The 19,655-nt window shown below is 41.4% G+C and overlaps 1 protein-coding gene across 1 annotated transcript in view; it reads left to right on the forward strand.

The window, feature by feature from the left end:
* The window catches only part of LOC110524163 (AT-rich interactive domain-containing protein 3A), a 46,420-nt gene extending 28,577 nt beyond the window's left edge, over positions 1 to 17,843 (forward strand). Inside the window, exons 4-9 of the mRNA XM_021603549.2 lie at positions 8,383 to 8,455; positions 9,848 to 10,031; positions 11,098 to 11,345; positions 11,645 to 11,929; positions 14,360 to 14,449; positions 14,628 to 17,843. Coding sequence (XP_021459224.2) covers positions 8,383 to 8,455; positions 9,848 to 10,031; positions 11,098 to 11,345; positions 11,645 to 11,929; positions 14,360 to 14,449; positions 14,628 to 14,764 — 1,017 coding nt within the window. The 3' untranslated portion in view covers positions 14,765 to 17,843. The remainder of the gene's footprint in view (positions 1 to 8,382; positions 8,456 to 9,847; positions 10,032 to 11,097; positions 11,346 to 11,644; positions 11,930 to 14,359; positions 14,450 to 14,627) is intronic.
* The last annotated feature ends 1,812 nt before the right edge of the window (positions 17,844 to 19,655 follow it).

Consider the following 19,655-nt stretch of genomic DNA (forward strand, 5'->3'; position numbering starts at 1 on the left):
GGGCCTAACGACACCCATGCCAATATATCCTCCAAACATCGGCTTCTCTGGCATTATCATTTAAGTGTAGTAAGGTTAGGCCTTTAATACATCATCCATGCAGTTAGCCATGTAGAGGCTCTCACAAGCTACCAACTATTCTACATTCATTATCAACGTCTGTACTGGCTGTGTGTAAGAACAGCTGGGGTTAATGGGAATGGGATACATGTATCATTTGAATATTGTTCATTCTATTTTCATGTCATGTATGGTCAAGTGGTGTTCACTCTCATTTCACTTAAAATGTAAATATGTACAATGAAAGACATGATTATTACTTTGCCATAGGCCCTATTTAGGATTACTTTCATCATTTAAATGTAGTTATTTTATTGACTACACTAATTGGCAGAATTCAAACATATTACATGAGCTATCACCGTTACTCTTAATCCACACAAATCAATTCCTTGGACGTTATTTTGCCAGTCCTCTCAACTCTCTTCAGTTCTTAGAAAATGCAGCAATACTCACTACGAGAAACAGCTTTTGTTTTTGCTTCTGAGTATTTCAGTTTCAGTTTTAAGTTCTATTATGTACAGGATACACATGGTATACACCGTTCAACGAAATGCTTACTTCCCTGCGTCTTAGTCCTTTGATTGTGCCCCAACCCTCTGTTCATAAGGTGAATCTTGGATTTAAAGATTGGGAATTCAGTCAGGATTAAGATGTGTTGGAGCATGTTTGGCAGTGGATTCTGTCTCTGTAGGTATAGTGCTCAGAAAGGCTGAGTTTGTTCTCTGGTTTTAAAAGAGTAAATGCCTGATCATGCATAGGTTTCTGTATTTGTTTGGGTGTAGAAAGAGGAGAGAGAGAGAGACTGGAAAGTCAAATAGACTAGTTTCGGTCTCATTCAAATACAGAGTGGAACTTCTCTAGCTATTCATTCATTGACCATCCGCAAGTGTGAAATCTTTCTTACTGTGTTATGTCTTCGCACGACACTAGAAAGAGGTACAGACTGGGGATGATTTTGGAAGACGTTAATCTTTATTTACATACTACTTTGGTATATTCTGCAAGTCACTTTACCCTGTAGGTATTAGCTCCTTATTTTCACTTCAAAAATAAACTACAGTATACTTTGCTGTTTCCTTCTTCTTGAGCTTAGATTATGGGAAAGGGGGATACCAGTTCTACAACTGAATGCATTTAACTGAAATTTGTCTTCCGCATTTAACCCAACCCCTCTGATGCAGAGAGGTGCGGGGGGGCTGCCTTAAATCGACATCCATGTCATCGGCGCCCGGGGCGCAGTTGTATTTGGGGGTTAACTGCCTTGCTCAGAGGCAGAACGACAGATTTGTACCATGTCGGCTCGAGGATTCGATCCAGTGACCTTTCGTTTATGCTCCTGCCCGCCAGGCTACCATGTAGTCTTAATTTCCTGTTCTTGCAGCCAAGTAAAACTTTGACTTGACTTGTACAAATTATTTTCCTCTTGAGTGGAAATATTCTCTAGAAGGCACAAAATATACACAATTATGATATTTTTTTTCTTAGGGAAAAATAAAGGTAAGCTCTTAGTTGTGTAACGTAATATAGTAGGCCGTAGCATAAAATAAGGGTATTATACTCAACACAATGATTTATCTGTTTTCTACACGCCAACTCAAATGGATAAATTCAGAACGTTTTTTTATTTTTAATTCAATGCTAGCAAACTCAGCTAGTGTAGCGTTAGCTCTTTAGCTTCCTTACCTCACTGTGATTTATTTCCATTAATGTGGTTTCTTATTTGCAACTGTGGTTTTATATCTCTTTGAGTTGAGTGTGTATGAGTGTGATAATGAGTGAAAGGGAACAGCCAGCACCACATTGTGGTGTTGAACTGTCCTTGTTCACTTGACAGCCATGTGAAAACGCAGAAAGCTAGCAGAGGAGGGATACAGCTAGGAACAATGCACTATTTGAATATGAACCATCATGTACCGATGTTCACAAACCATATCTAGAACCTTCTCACACTGGTGAAGTCAAGCTGCATGTTTGCTCACTCCCCCTCCTGACCTTTCCCTCCCATCCCCCACTCGTGTGTGTGTGTGTGTGTGTGTGTGTGTGTGTGTGTGTGTGTGTGTGTGTGTGTGTGTGTGTGTGTGTGTGTGTGTGTGTGTGTGTGTGTGTGTGTCAGCCCTGCCCGGAGGTGATTGTCAGGTGTGAAAGGATGGGTAAGTGTTTGTACGACACATCAGCTTAAATGCAGTTCCCTCTCAATATCCATGTGGGGAATAGGGTTCAATAGCTAGGCCCAATTATGTGCTACGTGACACTTCTCGCCGGTGCCATGATGATTTGCATGGGACTCCGGTTTCTGTTGTTTTTCTTAACTGGTTTGAGTACCAATTCCAGCTACCTGTGCTGGAATTATTCATGATAGTTTTTTTTGTGTGTGTGTGTGTTTAACCCAACAGGCACACGACAAGCTTGACCTGCACACAGTAGTTAGAGCATTCAGAAATGAACATGTTGCTTATCTTGTGTCCAATGATCCAAGAGTTACGAATGAAGAAACATCGTAAACAGCCATATAAACATGGCTCGCTCAACCATTTTATGTAGTTTGCACAGACAATGCATTGAAGTGGTCTCTGACTATCTGTTTGCCTTTTCACATTGTAACATTCTGGGTGGATCTAAGGAAATCTGGTTTGGCAGGAAACCTGCTCACGTTAAAACTCCCTGCTACTAAAAAGTTACATCTAAAACGCCTACCTACTTGGCCGTAGTATCACTGGGGCACACGTAAAAGTAATGTACTGTAATGCTCACCACCAATGTTTTTGCTCATTGACACAGCTCTTTGCGAGACAATCGCACACAAGGAGACGGTCAACGCCCTATCAGTGTGTATACTATAGATTTAGGTTGATGTGACAACCTGTAGCCCCCAAACCCCACCCAACCCAGATAAACAGATGTGTTATACTGGAGGTATGTGGGGGAGGGGTGGGGGGGTCTGGTTTGGAGGGGGGATTAGATGGGTGTGTGTGTGGGGGGTCTCTAAAGAGTTTCCTGGGAAAAGGAAGCAGCTGTATCCAGTAATACGAGAGAGAGGCCCAACTAAAGGTGGTTGATAGAGAGAGGGGGTGGGGAAGGGAACCTGATTGGTGGGTTTCTCTAGTAACTTGTGTCAGGAAAGTAAACAGTTTTTTGTTGTTGTTTTTTGTTGAATTTTACCCCCTTTTTCTCCCCAATTTCGTAGTATCCAATTATTAGTAGTTATTATCTTGTCTCGCTACAACTCCCGTACGGGCTCGGGAGAGACGAAGGTCGAAAGTCATGCGTCCTCCGAAACACAACCCAACCAAGCCTGCTTCTTAACACAGCGCGCATCCAACCCGGAAGCCAGCCGCACCAATGTGTCGGAGGAAACACCGTGCACCTGGCGACCTTGGTTAGCGCGCACTGCGTGGTGCGTGGTGAGACAAGGATGAGACAAGCCATCCCTAACTCGGACAACGCTAGGCCAATTGTGCGTCGCCCCACGGACCTCCCAGTCGCAGCCGGCTGCAACAGAGCCTGGGCGCGAACCCAGAGTCTCTGGTGGCACAGCTAGCGCTGCGATGCAGTGCCATAGACCACTGTGCCACCTGGGAGGCCCAAAAGTGAACTGTTTACTGGCTTTGCCTAAGTAAATTGATTCTGCTTGTCAGGGATGGTGTTGGTAATCTTGTTCAGAGTGGTTGCTGCTGTCCCTCAACCTCTCCAACTGTCTTGTTCAGAGTGGTTGCTGCTGTCCCGCAACCTCTCCAACTGTCTTGTTCACCCGCCACTGGTACTCCAAACACTTTGATATGGCTTGGCCCAGCTAATCAACTTTTCTTTGACATGAATCTCATGCTAATATTCAGTCTAAACCAGGGGCCTCCAAAGTAATTTTAGCGAGTGGCCCGTTGTTTTTATAAGAAAATCTTATTTTCAATATATAGTACAGGCTCACAGTATAGCAATTACCACATTGCCAAACCAGAATTGATTGAATCTTTGAGGTACACATTAGATTAGATGGCTGCAATTGGGCCCCCAGACATCATGTCTCAGACCTCTGGTTAAGCTATGAAGCCAAAAGGGTATCCTATACCAGATGAAGAGAGCACACAAATCTCCCTATTGACTACACACAGTTGAAGTCATAAGTTTACATACACCTTAGCCAAATACATTTAAACTCAGTTTCACAATTCCTGACATTTAATCCTAGTAAACTTTCCCTGTCTTAGGTCAGTTAGGATCACCACTTTATTTTAAGAATGTGAAATGTCAGAATAATTGTAGAGAGAATGATTTATTTCAGCTTTTATTTCTTTCATCACATTCCCAGTGGGTCAGAAGTTTACATACACTCATTTAGTATTTGGTAGCATTGCTTTTAAATTGTTTATTTTGGGTCAAACGTTTCAGGTAGCCTTCCACAAGCTTCCCACAATAAGTTGGGTGAATTTTGGCCCATTCCTCCTGACAGAGCTGGTGTAACTCAGGTTTGAAGGCCTCCTTGCTTGCACATGCTTTTTTCAGTTAAGCCCACAGATTTTCTATAGGATGAGGTCAGGGCTTTGTGATGGCCACTCCAATACCTTGACTTTGTTGTCCTTAAGCCATTTTCCACAAAGTTGGAAGTATGCTTGGGGTCATTGTCCATTTGGAAGACCCATTTGCAACCAAGCTTTAACTTCCTGACTAATGTCTTGAGATGTTGCTTCAATATATCCACATAATTGTCCTTCCTCATGATCTATTTTGTGAAGTGCAGCAGTCCCTCCTGCAGCAAAGCACTCCCCCACCCCACTTCGGCTTGCAAGCCTCCCCCTTTTCCTCCAAACATCACAGTGGTCATTAAGGCCAAACAGTTCTATTTTTGTTTCATCAGACCAGAGGACATTTCTCCAAAAAGTACGATCTTTGTCCCCATGTGCAGTTGCAAACCATAGTCTGGCTGTTTTATGGCAGTTTGGGAGCAGTTGTTTCTTCCTAGCTGAGCTGCCTTTCAGGTTATGTCGATGTAGGACTCGTTTTACTGTGGATATAGATGCTTTTGTACCCGTTTCCTCCAGCATCTTCACAAGGTCCTTTGCTGTTGTTCTGGGATTGATTTGCACTTTTCGCACCAAAGTACGTTCATCTCTAAGAGACAGAACACCTCTCCTTCCTGAGCGGTATGACGGCTGCGTGGTCCCATGGTATTTATACTTGCATACTATTGTTTGTATAGATGAACAAGGTACCTTCAGGCATTTGGAAATTGCTCCCAAGGATGAACCAGACTTGTGGAGGTCTACGATTTTTTTTCTGAGGTCTTGACTGATTTATTTTGATTTTCCCATGATGTCAAGCAGAGACACTGAGTTTGAAGGTAGGCCTTTAGATACATCATCAGGTACATCTCCAATTGACTCTAATTATGTCAATTAGCCTATCAGAAGCTTCTGAAGCCATGACAACATTTTCTGGAATTTTCCAAGCTGTTTAAAGGCACAGTCAACTTAATGTATCTAAACCTCTGACCCACTGGAATTGTGATACAGTGAGTTATAAGTGAAATAATCTTTCTGTAAACAATTGTTGGAAAAATTACTTGTGGCATGCACAAAGTAGATGTCCTAACCGACTTGCCAAAACTATAGTTTGTTAACAAGAAATTTGTGGAGAGGTTGAAAAACAAGTTTTTACACCTAAGTGTATGTTAACTTCCGCCTTCAACTGTAGATGCTCCGTGGCAAACATACAGTGCCTTGCGAAAGTATTCGGCCCCCTTGAACTTTGCGACCTTTTGCCACATTTCAGGCTTCAAACATAAAGATATAAAACTGTATTTTTTTGTGAAGAATCAACAACAAGTGGGACACAATCATGAAGTGGAACGACATTTATTGGATATTTCAAACTTTTTTAACAAATCAAAAACTGAAAAATTGGGCGTGCAAAATTATTCAGCCCCCTTAAGTTAATACTTTGTAGCGCCACCTTTTGCTGCGAATACAGCTGTAAGTCGCTTGGGGTATGTCTCTATCAGTTTTGCACATCGAGAGACTGACATTTTTTCCCATTTCTCCTTGCAAAACAGCTCGAGCTCAGTGAGGTTGGATGGAGAGCATTTGTGAACAGCAGTTTTCAGTTCTTTCCACAGATTGTCGATTGGGTTCAGGTCTGGACTTTGACTTGGCCATTCTAACACCTGGATATGTTTATTTTTGAACCATTCCATTGTATATTTTGCTTTATGTTTTGATCATTGTCTTGTTGGAAGACAAATCTCCGTCCCAGTCTCAGGTCTTTTGCAGACTCCATCAGGTTGTCTTCCAGAATGGTCCTGTATTTGGCTCCATCCATCTTCCCATCAATTTTAACCATCTTCCCTGTCCCTGCTGAAGAAAAGCAGGCCCAAACCATGATGCTGCCACCACCATGTTTGACAGTGGGGATGGTGTGTTCAGTGTGATGAGCTGTGTTGCTTTTACGCCAAACATAACATTTTGCATTGTTGCCAAAAAGTTCCATTTTGGTTTCATCTGACCAGAGCACCTTCTTCCACATGTTTGGTGTGTCTCCCAGGTGGCTTGTGGCAAACTTTAAACGACACTTTTTATGGATATCTTTAAGAAATGGCTTTCTTGCCACTCTTCCATAAAGGCCAGATTTGTGCAATATACGACTGATTGTTGTCCTATGGACAGAGTTTCCCACCTCAGCTGTAGATCTCTGCAGTTCATCCAGAGTGATCATGGGCCTCTTGGCTGCATCTCTGATCAGTCTTCTCCTTGTATGAGCTGAAAGTTTAGAGGGACGGCCAGGTCTTGGTAGATTTGCAGTGGTCTGATACTCCTTCCATTTCAATATTATCGCTTGCACAGTGCTCCTTGGGATGTTTAAAGCTTGGGAAATCTTTTTGTATCCAAATCCGGCTTTAAACTTCTTCACTTCTGTATCAACTTCTGTATCTCGGACCTGCCTGGTGTGTTCCTTGTTCTTCATGATGCTCTCTGCGCTTTTAACGGACCTCTGAGACTATCACAGTGCAGGTGCATTTATACGGAGACTTGATTACACACAGGTGGATTGTATTTATCATCATTAGTCATTTAGGTCAACATTGGATCATTCAGAGATCCTCACTGAACTTCTGGAGAGAGTTTGCTGCACTGAAAGTAAAGGGGCTGAATAATTTTGCACGCCCAATTTTTCAGTTTTTGATTTGTTAAAAAAGTTTGAAATATCCAATAAATGTCGTTCCACTTCATGATTGTGTCCCACTTGTTGTTGATTCTTCACAAAAAAATACAGTTTTATATCTTTATGTTTGAAGCCTGAAATGTGGCAAAAGGTCGCAAAGTTCAAGGGGGCCGAATACTTTCGCAAGGCACTGTATATGCCATCTTGTTTATGTTTGCTGTAACTTATGTGAACTAATATTGTCCAGACAGTTCTATTGTCAAGGCGATTATCTTTTCCCAGGCAGGTTAGGCCTATCTCAGGAGCCTACAGTAGGAATGCTGGCAGAGCAGACCAGTGTGGATTGGATAGAAGGAAAAGGAAGAACACAGCGGTTGCTCTGTGGAGGAGGTGTAGGGAGGCATGGGGGGAGATCTATTACAAACTTGTGAGAGAGAGAGAGAAAGAGCAAGAGAGACTGAGGGGAGCCATTTTGAAGATTTATGGCACGGCACTCCTCGAAATGCAGGCATCCTGTAATTAAGACTTGCCTTGCCTCCAGCCCTACATTACCGCTCTCTCTGCCTAATCATCCAGCCCCCCATCCCTCTGATAATAAGATCTTACGGCAGCTTGGCGTCACTAATGAGCGCTAAATGCCACAAAGAGAATGGCCTGTTTGTGGTTACACAGCAAGAGGCTGAAAAAAGCCCTCCCAAACCAGGGTAGAGTTTTACATTGTGTGCTCTGGCCGAACTGTTGTAATGATGAAGAACCTTGTGTAGCAGGTATATATATAATTTATTTCACCTCAGGTATACATTTGGGTTGTTAGCTGCACATTTGTTTGACATTCTAGCCAGTCAAAAGATACTCTTCACACCAGCGAGTGTGAATCAATCTTCATACCGCAATTGAAGTTGCCTCAATAGCCCACTGTGTTCCCCTGAGCATGTGATCCACTTTTACTGTTAACTTTCACTGAGCTTTCCGGAGCTCTCAGCTATAGCAGCAGGACCACATCAGGTTTTCATCAGACTGGGCCTCCTCTCTCGACTTGATGGCATTCTAAGGCTGAGGCTCCATCCTCCATTTTGGGGCAATAATGGCTCTCAACCCCCATTGGTAATCTGCTCCCAGTTGTAACTTGTTTCATCTCTTCTCCCTCCCCTCTTCTCATCTCCTCAACAGCTCTATGAACTAGATGGCGACCCCAAGAGAAAAGAGTTTCTGGATGACCTATTCAGCTTCATGCAAAAGAGAGGTGAGGGAGTGTCGTATGTGCCAGAGAGCACAGTACCTTTCTGTCCCTCGATCTAGCAGAGCCACATCAATGCCAATAACTGCCATGACTCGATGGAGACTGGAAGGCTGTACTGTTTGCCTTGGTGGATTAGTACTGGGAGACAATGTTCTGTTCTCTAGCCCAGTGGTTCCCAACTCAAGTCCTCAAGTACACCCAACAGTACACATTTTGATCGTAGCCCGAGACAAGCACACCTGATTCAACTCAAAGGGTTTGATGATTAGTTGAATCGGGTGTGTTCGTCCAGGGCGACAATCAAAATGTGTACTGTTGGGTGTACTTGAGGACTGGAGTTGGGAAACACTGCTCTATAACCCCCTGTCCCTCCCCCTTCATTGACATACGAAACACCACTCTCAGCTTTCACCGCCATGGGCGGATCATTATTCATTTGGAGATGATTGCCAAGCCCTCACTGTTCCCAGCGCGTCTAAAAGTAGAGCGTACACAAGAGTGCATGTATTGAGTTAGGAATGTATTTACGCATATGTTTAGGCTCCAGAGTTTGTATGTTGCTCCGTTCAGTTATGGTGTTTGGTTTGGTACAGCATTCCAAGTGTGAATTGCTGCCTCAGAACATGGCAATTCCACACAAGCATATTTGATTAATCATAGTCAGACTGTATCCACAAAACAATGCAGAGAAAGATCATGGAGAGTAGTCAGCAGTCACGTTGTGGGTCCATGTGGTGTTTTTATTCAAGCATTTCAAACTGCACAGTACATTGTATAATGTTGATACACAAATGAGTTCTACTTTGGAAATATAAGGCCAACATGTTGAATGTAATAACAATAAACATAAATAAACGTCAAGATAGTCAGTGTGGAAAATCCAGTATTGGAGGTTTACAGTATGTTTGCTCTCAAACAAATGTATGGGCGGGTCTGCGTGCATAGTTTCTCTAATAATTGGACACTGCCCTCTAGGGACAATATAGGGAATTGACAAAAGACTGAAAGGAGTATCTTCTTTTTTCCCCCAATAGCTTTCTTAATTGTTAAAGAAGATGTAACGTATTTGAAAGGATAATAAGACCCAATACCATAACAAGAATAAAACAGACATGGCATTGACAATGTATTATCTATTGAAGTAATGTGTGCTCAGAAAAGGTGTGACACTCTGTAGGAAAACAATACCCTCTCCCTATTAGACCATGACATTTCTGTCACCAAAGCCACGCCCATTGAATGTAGTGTTGTACTCCTGAAGCGTTCAAACCGTTTCAAACGACTAGAAGGCTTTCTCAGTTCACACTCAGTTCCATAGCAACGTATCAAAAGAGAAACCTAGCAAAAGAGTATGGCATGACCACAGGCAGTGAGTTGTCTTTTCCCTGTCTCCAGGAACCCCTGTGAACAGGATCCCCATCATGGCCAAGCAGGTCCTGGACCTGTACATGCTGTACCAGCTGGTGACAGAGAAGGGAGGCCTGGTGGAGGTCATCAACAAGAAGCTGTGGAGAGAGATCACTAAAGGACTCAACCTTCCTACCTCAATTACCAGTGCTGCCTTTACTCTCAGGACACAGTGAGTACCAGGGGTTGGAACCAAAATAAACATAGTAAATGTTTATATAGTTTCTTTCTGATCGTTTTTAAACATCTGAAATCAACTTTTTGTCTCCTCAACTTCAAGTCTCCTCCTCCACCCGCTCCTACCACCCGCAAAATTTCAATCGCATCTCGCACCCTACACTTGTCTGCCCAAAGTAACATTAAATGACTTCACCAATCAGTGCGGATAGAGCAGCTTGCTCTGGAGTGGGCAAGCTATTTACATGCCTTGGGCAGACAAGTGTAGGGTGCGAGATGCGATTGAAATTTTGCGGGTGGTAGGAGCGGGTGGAGGAGGAGACTTGGCTTGAAGCGCTGAGCATCTTGTTGTCATGACATACACTATCTGAATTAGTCCCACAGAATTATACCTGCGGGGGAGCGGCTTCTATGAAGGAACTTTGAATGTCTTTGAACTTCAGGGAGTTGGCTTAACGTTGGACCAGAATAAAAACAAAACAAAAACCTTTAAACTTTTTATAGTTAACAAATCCAATGTGAAACGTCATAACTACAGTATTCTTAACTAGCATTGAAACGGTTCATCCATTCTTCTCTAATAAAAATCTCTCTAATTTCTGAACCCCACTTGTACGTCTGTAGGCTACAGTAGACTATACTTTGTAGGGGGAGGTAGCCTACATGCACACTCACTGGCTAAGATGTTCAGCTAGCAGGTAGACACTGGAATAAGTGATTGAAAGTGAGTGCTTTGCATAGGCGTTTTGTTGAGTTTTTTTGTGGGACTGAAAAAAAATGCTGTAACGTAAACTAATGTTATTATCCTGTTCCCATGCTTTTAAAATAACCGTTCTGTTCTGGAACAGTGTAATTCACTTTCGTTCTCGGTTCGGTTCCTCTAAGTGTATTATTTTCTGGTTTTCTGTTCCGTTCCCTGAACCAGTTCCAACCCCTGGTGAACACACACACACACACACACAATTTGTAAACTTGTTTCAAGGTATACTTATCCATTGTAATAGTGTTTTTCACATGATTTCATAATGTTCCTAATACCAACTGAAATGACGTTATCACAGATACATGAAGTACCTGTACCCATATGAATGTGACAAGAGGAGCCTCAGCAACCCCAATGAGCTCCAGGCAGCTATCGACAGTAACCGGCGGGAAGGCCGCCGGCAGAGCTTCGGCAGCTCCCTCTTCACCTACTCCCCCAATGGGACCCCCACCATGCTGTCCTCCCCCAAGATGTCCATGCAGAACATGGGGATGAACGTGGCCACCAACGGAGCATCTCTCACTCCCATCCAGAAAATCAAGAAAGGTGTTGTTGGAGAGCAACGGGTTTTGCTCAGATATCTTTAGAGGACAATTATGCTGCATTGAAATGAGGAAGTTTGTTTTATTTCATTTAAATTCTTCTTTGGGTTCATTCATATCATTCAGATTGAGGTGAACAGTAAGCCATAACACGAACACAACCCCAAAGTGTTGGGTGGGTTCATACAGATTACCACAGAACAGTTGAAGTGAACAGTAAACCATAGCATCACACATTTGATTTGAAATGCCAACACATCCAACACTACTATCCTGTTCCAAACTTCTCCGTTTCCCCTACAGAAGATGAGGGCGGTCAGCCCCTGTCCGGCGTGGGCCGCATGTCTGGGCATCCTCTGGCGGGTCACTCGGTGGCAGTGGTGCAGGCGGCAGCGGCCCAGGCAGCCATGGCAGCCCAGGTAGCGGCTCTGGAGCAGCTGAGGGACAGACTGGAGGCGGGCGAGCCCCCGGAGAAGAAGATGGCTCTGCCTGCCGAGGAGCACCAGCGACTGCTGCAGAGAGCACTGCAGCACAACCTGCTGGCTATGACCGCCCAGATGCCCATGAACATCCGCATCAACAACCAAGGTAAAGAATGTTGCAATTTTAGATGCACTTTAAATAAGGTTTGATTTGAAGGTACCAATATTGGGCCACCATTGCAGCCCATCAGTAAAATAACATGTCTTAGTATGGTTAATAACCACACAGTGTGTTGTGAAATTTGTGAATGAATTGTAATGTTTTACAATGGTATAAATTGCCTTAATTTTGCTGGACCACAGGAAGAGTAGCTGCTGCTTTGGCAGCAGCTAATGGGGATCCATAGTAAATACAAATCCAGCATTGGTTCCCAAACTTTTTTACATTGTGACCTAGCTAATGAAGGCCTTTCAATTTCTCCTTGACAACCACCACATTAGACAAAACTGTATCTCTAAGCCACAACCCAGTCTTTAGCTACAACCCAGGGACTGGCCACACAACCCATTCGTGGGTTCTCAACCCATCATCTGAGAAAACACTGGTCTACAGTACAGTCCTGAAAGGGGATTTATGTCATGTAGATCAGGCCTCCTGTTCTTAAGCAAAATTGTCGATCTTGAACTGGCCACGTCAAACAATTGCGTATATTGACCCCTTTTGCACAAACAATGTTCCCCAGCAGCATACAGACTCTATACGTAGGGGATTGAACAGCGGAACTTTCTTATCCTCTTATCAGTGTCTAGTAAAAGTACAGAATGCTGGGGAATTTTCCTTGACATTTTGTTCAAATGAATGAGTACTATTTCATGGAAATGCCTTAACGCTATGTAGCTTTTCCCCCCTCAACTCTTCTCGTATGTGTTGTCTGTCTATTTAACAGTAGTTTGCAAGTCTACACAGAAACTTATGAGGTTCTGTGTGTGTGTCTGTGCTTCAGTAGTAGGGTTGTGTTTTCATGGTTGCTCAGACGTTTGGTTGTTCAGGCTGTTTGTATGTATAGTTCAGCAAGGCAGTTTACATAATAGGTTGTACAGATAGTATGTAAATGTTAGGTTGTTCAGTGACTTTGTTTAATATATTAGGTTGTTCCGTTTGTTAAGGGTGTTCACGTAGTTAGTTTATTCAGATATCAATTTGTACGTGTTGTTTAATGAATTTGTTTGTTTATAAATTAGGTTGTGCAGTTAGTTAGTTTACAGTGCTTTCAGAAAGTATTCCTGCCCCTTGACTTATTCCAAATTGTTGTTACTTCCTGAATTCAAAATGTATTAAATTGATTTTTTTTCTCACCCATCTCTCTCAAATCTGTTTTGGATCATTCCTAGACAACCATTTTCAGGACTTGCCATAGATTTTCAAGTAGATTGAAGTCAAAACTGTAACTCGGCCACTCAGGAACATTCACTGTCGTCTTAGTAAGCAACTCCAGTGTAGAGTTGGCCTTGTGTTTTAGGTTATTGACCTGCTGAAAGGTGAATTAATCTCTGGGTGTCTGGTGGAAAGCAGACTGAACCAGGTTCTCTAGGATTTTGCCTGTGCTTAGCTCCATTCCGTTTATTTTTTATCCTGAAACTCCCCAGTCCTTAACGATTACAAGCATATTCATAACATGATACAGACACCACTCTGCTTGAACATATGGAGAATGATACTCAGTAATGTGTTGTATTAGGATTTGCCCCAAACATAACTTTTAATTGCTTTGACACATATTTTTTTTGCAGTATTACTTTAGTGCCTTGTTGCAAACAGGATGCATGTTTTGGAATATTTGTTTTCTTTACAGGCTTCCTTCTTTTCACTCTGTTAATGAAGTTAGTAATGTGGAGCAACTACAATGTTGTTCATCCATCCTCAGTTTTCCTGTATCACAGCCATTAAATTCTGTAACGGTTTTAAAGTCATGGTGAAATCCCTGAGTGGTTTCCTTCCTCTCCGGCAACTGAGTTAGGAAGGACACCTGTATCTTTGTAGTGACTGGGTGTATTGATACACAATCCAAAGTGCAATTGATAACTTCACCACATATAATTGTACATATAATTTAAGAATATTTACCCATTGATTCTTGAATAATATAACATATAAATGCATCATGAGCTTAGTTTAACTGTCATACCCCATCAACCTGAAATATAAGCATGTTTTACTCCAATGTTTGTAAACAAGTATCCTATTTTCCGAAAATCGTCAGTCCACATGTCAAGTGTAATTGCGCCATTGTATTTGCCCAAGTTCTCTCGCAACTCCACGACCACCCTCCAGCAGATTTGTAAACAAAATTAATGTAAACAAACACTCAATAGCCTCAAAACATGGCTAAACTATAATTTTGACATGGATGGTCTGTCCTTGCATCCATATCGGTGTCTATGAATTTGAGAGGGGTTATGTTTCTCCAGCCCCATCCCTCAGCTTTTTACGGAAACAGGGGCAGGGGAAAACGCTTTGTTGTTTCAACTGCTGATTGCTGCTTTAAACATCACCTATGAATGCTGTGTACGTTACATGCTGTGTGTGTTTTCTCAGGTGGCCGGCAGGACTCCGCTCTCAATCTCACCACAAATGGCATGAGCAGCATCAGTATGTCAGTGGAGCTCAACGGAGTCATGTACACCGGTGAGTCACCAGTCAGTCAACGACACTCTTGTGTTACTACAACTGTCATTCCTGACCTGTTGCAACTCACAACATTGGACCTTTTGTAGGTCAGGAAAACACAAGTTGAACTTTCAACTTGCTATCTTTTTGCAATGACATAAATGTTACTTTAAGTCTGTTTTTTGTTTTCATTCAGGTATGCTTTTTGCTCAGGCAGCAGGGTCAGCCTCTTCAGGCCCCTCTGGATCATCAAGTAACAACAAAGCCCCTGGTGGGCGCAGTGGATCCCAGCCGCTCCCCTACACACCTACCTCAATCAACCCATCATCTTAACAACTCTGAACCCTTCACTTTTTGATGCCAAAACTAAAGCCAAAAAAAAACCCTACCAAATTTTCTAAATAGCCTATGCCAAAAAAAAACATATACAGAAAACCACAAACTAAAACTCTGTGTACTTCAAGTGGTCTATCTCAGGTTCTCTCATATCCTCTTCTGTTCTTTAGCCCAAATAAGTTTGAATAACCCAACAAAGAGACAGTATATGATTACGATATATGCACAGCCTGTGAATAATTTATTTCTACATAAATGCAGTGATTATCTAAGAACAAATAAAAATAATAGGTTGGAAGGGTAATGCACTGTTTACACGTAACACAGCTACTGAATCACAATTAAACTTATTTTATTTTTAACATTATTATTCTCATCTTTATTATTATTATTATTATCATCATCATCACTAACAATATAGTTATTGCAAAACAATATATATTTGCATTCTATAAAGTAGAACATTTTAAATATCTTCTATTTTGAGTAGAAAAGCTTTAAAGATTTTATTTCTTCAGGGCATAACAAAGTAACATTGTGACCTCATGTTATAGAAAACCTCTACATTTGCATAATGCAGTCGCACACAAATCAATCTTTGCTGAGATTGTCTATTAATTGTACCTCAGACACAGGTTCACAAGTCTCTGTGGTCATGATGCAAGATCATTTTATTTTTTTTCCTGGTGGAAGTCAACAGGAATTGTTAATGCTCATTGGGACTTATATGTGCAGACATGTTGGTTTTTCTCAGGTGTCTGCCAGCTTGCTGTGAAACAATCACTTTGTATTTCACTGCTTTACGTTTCCGTCATAGTTACAAGCTATACAACTGTATTTGCTGGTTTGAGTGTTTGTTTTGTTTATGACCCGTTTAAACCATTTGTTTTTTCGTTTTAGAATGTAGTTTTCTATCCGGTTGTCTCATCAATTACCCAGGGTCCTCTGTACTTGTATAAGTAGAGGGATCATCTTCACTCTAAAGTTAGCTGCTCTTTTGGATGTCCTTACTTACAGCTTATAGTAGGGTGCAGGAATTCTTAGCTCTGCAATAGTGCTGCTTTAAAACAGAGGTTTGGGGTTGAAGTAGCTTTACTTAGGGGCTTGAAATCATGTCTTAAAAGCACCTACACATTGATATGACATCTTCATAACAACAAAAGCGTTTATGAATTTAGGTACGTGCTTGCATTACGTAGGGCTGCTTATGTAAAGGATTGGGGTGGAAACAGCCAATCAATTCCTGTCTTTGGGTCAGCACTGCTCTTCAAATTGACCTTTTGACCTCCTTGTCCCCAAGGCAACAACTGAGCATCTGGTCATTAAGAAAATATCTATTTTTATCAGATATCCATTGATTTGCAGCGCTCAGAAATATTTGCATTTTAACCACTAAGGTACTACAGCTACTACGAAGGTTGTTTCTGCATCTTCAAGAAACTGCATGGATTCACACTCTTTTCGAGTTCAGAATCCTCAGCGACGATTTTTGAGTTCATTGTAGCGACAATCAGGAGATGTTACAACATTGTATGTGTGTTCTGTTTTTCCACAATGAAGCCCCTCTACCTCAAAGACTATGATTAGACTATATCTCTTGTAAGATCATTACACAGTACCTTAATGAAGTAGTATATTGCGGTTATATCTTAAAGTGTGATATATTATGCTGCGTTTCATGACTTGGGTCTATACTGTACAATGTATTGACAGAGATAAGAGATTGTAGTTGGATTGTGGTCAGGGAATTCAGCTTTTGATAAATAATGGTTGGAAGGATAGATTATTGCAGACAATCATATTAAACCATTAATCTTTCCTCTATCATAGCTGATGATAATTACTTTGGATTTTTTTGGCAACATGCAATGGAGACCAGGGACGCCTCAGTCAGGAATACTTATTTTATTACTCTGGGATGCTGCCCCCTAGTGGACTTCTTTGTTACAGTGCACAATCATACGTTTCAGGGATGGATATGGTTGTTTTTGGGGGCCCCTATAGCTAGCGTACAGAAGAAGTGTTCTCTTGAAAAAGAATGACTTGCCTTTCCCCTGTTGATATTTGATTGCAAGCCCCCCCCCCCCCACCCCCATTTATTTTTCTCAACCAAAGTTAAGAGACTTACTTATTTCTAATCAGAATCATTCCATGAATTTTCAGCCTTGATATGAGATTTACCACTTGCTTGAACTATTTGTTTAGTAGATAGTATATCGCAGGGACAACCAAAACATATGTGGAGATGAAACAAAATGAAATGTTATGATAAAATATCTGCTGTAATTGCAAGATGCCTTATGCTGTGACAATTCTTCTATGAATGAACCTGTATAGATAACACTTCTGAAAATGCTTTGGATGGCTGTAGATATGAGTTACTTTGTTTTCACGTTTCAGTTCTTCCTTTAACAAATATGATATAGAAACCTAGCACAGAGATTACACATGTATCATATTATCAATAATAACAGTCATAATATGAATGACGATAATAGTATTGTGAGATTTGGGGAAGCACTAGGTTGACATACCGGCCTTGGTTTTGTTAACTATTTTGTTTTCATGTACAGTACTTGGAAATTCAGAGTATAAATGAGGCTTTTTGTCTTTTACTTCTCAGGAATATACTTCTACCTCCAGTTTTACAGATGTATCCCTGCTAGGGCTAAAGTTGGCTTCATTGGTGTTCTAGTTGGTTTTTCAGCTTTCAACTACTTCTTATAGATACAGGCACAAAAGTATTTTTTAATCTGTTCTGTACACGTGTGCAATTTTTTTTCTCCATTATTTTCTATGATGAACCTTTCCACTGAATGGGATGCTTCCCAAGATATGAGGAAACAAGTGAAGATGAAGTGTGGCATGTTGTGCCTCTTTAATAACCAGTTATTAGTATGGTGTAGAGCCCAAATAACAGATCGTCAACAACATGCTTTTTAGAATGTGTGACCTCTAATGCTTTTAACCATTTACTGAGGGGTGACAAACTATTCTTGCATATTTAATCAATATGTGTTTGTGTGAATGTTTTTATTTGGGATTTTAATAAATATCACTTTTTCCTAGAATGTCAGCTGAGGTGTTACGTGCTGTTCTTGTCAACACAAATATACAGTACCAGTCAAAAGTTTAGAGTTTTTATTTGTACTATTTGTACTATTTTCTACATTGTAGAATAATAGTGAAGACATCAAAACTATGTAATAACACATGGAATCATGTAGTAATCAAAAAAGTGTTAAACAAACCTAAATATATTTGAGATTCTTTAAAGTAGCCACCCATTGCCTTGATGACAGCTTTACACACTCTTGGCATTCTCTCAACCAGCTTCAGCTGGAATGCTTTTCCAACAGTCTTGAAGGAGTTCCCACATGTGCTGAGCACTTGTTGGCTGCTTTTCCTTCACTCTGCGGTCCAACTCATCCCAAACCATCTCAATTGGATTGAGGTCGGGTGATTGTGGAGGCCAGGTCATCTGATGCAGCACTCCGTCACTCCCCTTCTTGGTCTAATAGCCCTTACACAGTCTGGAGGCGTGTTGGGTCATTGTCCTGTTGAAAAACAAACGATAGTGGGACTAAGCGCAAACCAGATGGGATGGCGTATCACTGCAGAATGCTGTGGTTTCCATGCTGGTTAAGTGTGCCTTGAATGCTAAATAAACCACCGACAGTGTTACCAGCAAAGCACCCCCACACCATCACACTTCCTTCATGCTTCACGGTGGGAACCACACATGCGGAGATCATCCGTTCACCTACTCTGCGTCTCACAAAGACACAGTGGTTGGAACCAAAATCTCAAATTTGGACTCATCGGACCAAAGAACAGATTTCCACTGGTCTAATGTCCATTGCTTGTGGTTCATGGCCCAAGCAAGTCTCTTCTTATTATTGGTGTCCTTTTAGTAGTGGTTTCTTTGCAGCATTTTGATGATGAAGGCCTGATTTCACGCAGTCTGAACAGTTGATGTTAAGATGTGTCTGTTACTTGAACTCTAAAGCATTTATTTGGGATGCATTTTCTGAGGCTGGTAATTCTAATGAACTTATCCTCTGCAGCAGATGTAACTCTGAGTCTTCCTTTCTTGTGGTGGTCCTCATGAGAGCCAGTCATCACAGAGCTTGATGGTTTTTGCGACTGCACTTGAAGAAACTTTCCAGATTGACTGACCTTCATGTCCTAAAGTAATGATGAACTGTAATTTCTCTTTGCTTATTTGAGCTGTTCTTGCCATACCAAATAGAGCCATCTTCTGTATACCACCCCTCCCTTGTCACAACACAACTGATTGGCTCAAACGCATTAAGAAGGAAAGAAATTCCACAAATTAACTTTTAACAAGGTACACCTGTTAATTGAAATGCATTCCAGGGGACTACCTCATAAAGCTGGTTGAGATAATGCCAAAAGTGTGCAAAGCTGTCAAGGCAAAGGGTGACTACTTTGATGAATCTCAAATAGAAAATATATTTGATTGTGTTATTTCATAAATTTGATGTCTTCGCTATTATTCTACAATGTGGGAAATAGTAAAAATAAAGAAAAACCCTGGAATGAGTAGGTGTGTCCACACTTTTGACTGGTACTGTAGTTTATGAAAGTTCAATCTGGAAGGCTGGTCTGAATGGCTTGTCACTTAATTCATCTTAGTAAACACAATTCACATTGCTTCCTATGCCACTCATCAGCATAGTAGGTGTTTATATGCTAATGATTAAATCGTTACCTCATGCAAAGCAGGTATCCTTATGGATGCTGCATGTTGCAGTTGGTCGGAAGCAACTGCAGCGACTTGAAGGCGATTTCATCAAAACCAAGGCAACTTCAAAAACTGCATGACTTTTGATCACATGATTTTTTTGTAAAGTTCATGCAGTCG

This window comes from Oncorhynchus mykiss, chromosome 5, assembly GCF_013265735.2.
Source record: "Oncorhynchus mykiss isolate Arlee chromosome 5, USDA_OmykA_1.1, whole genome shotgun sequence".
Taxonomy (NCBI): Eukaryota; Metazoa; Chordata; class Actinopteri; order Salmoniformes; family Salmonidae; genus Oncorhynchus; species Oncorhynchus mykiss.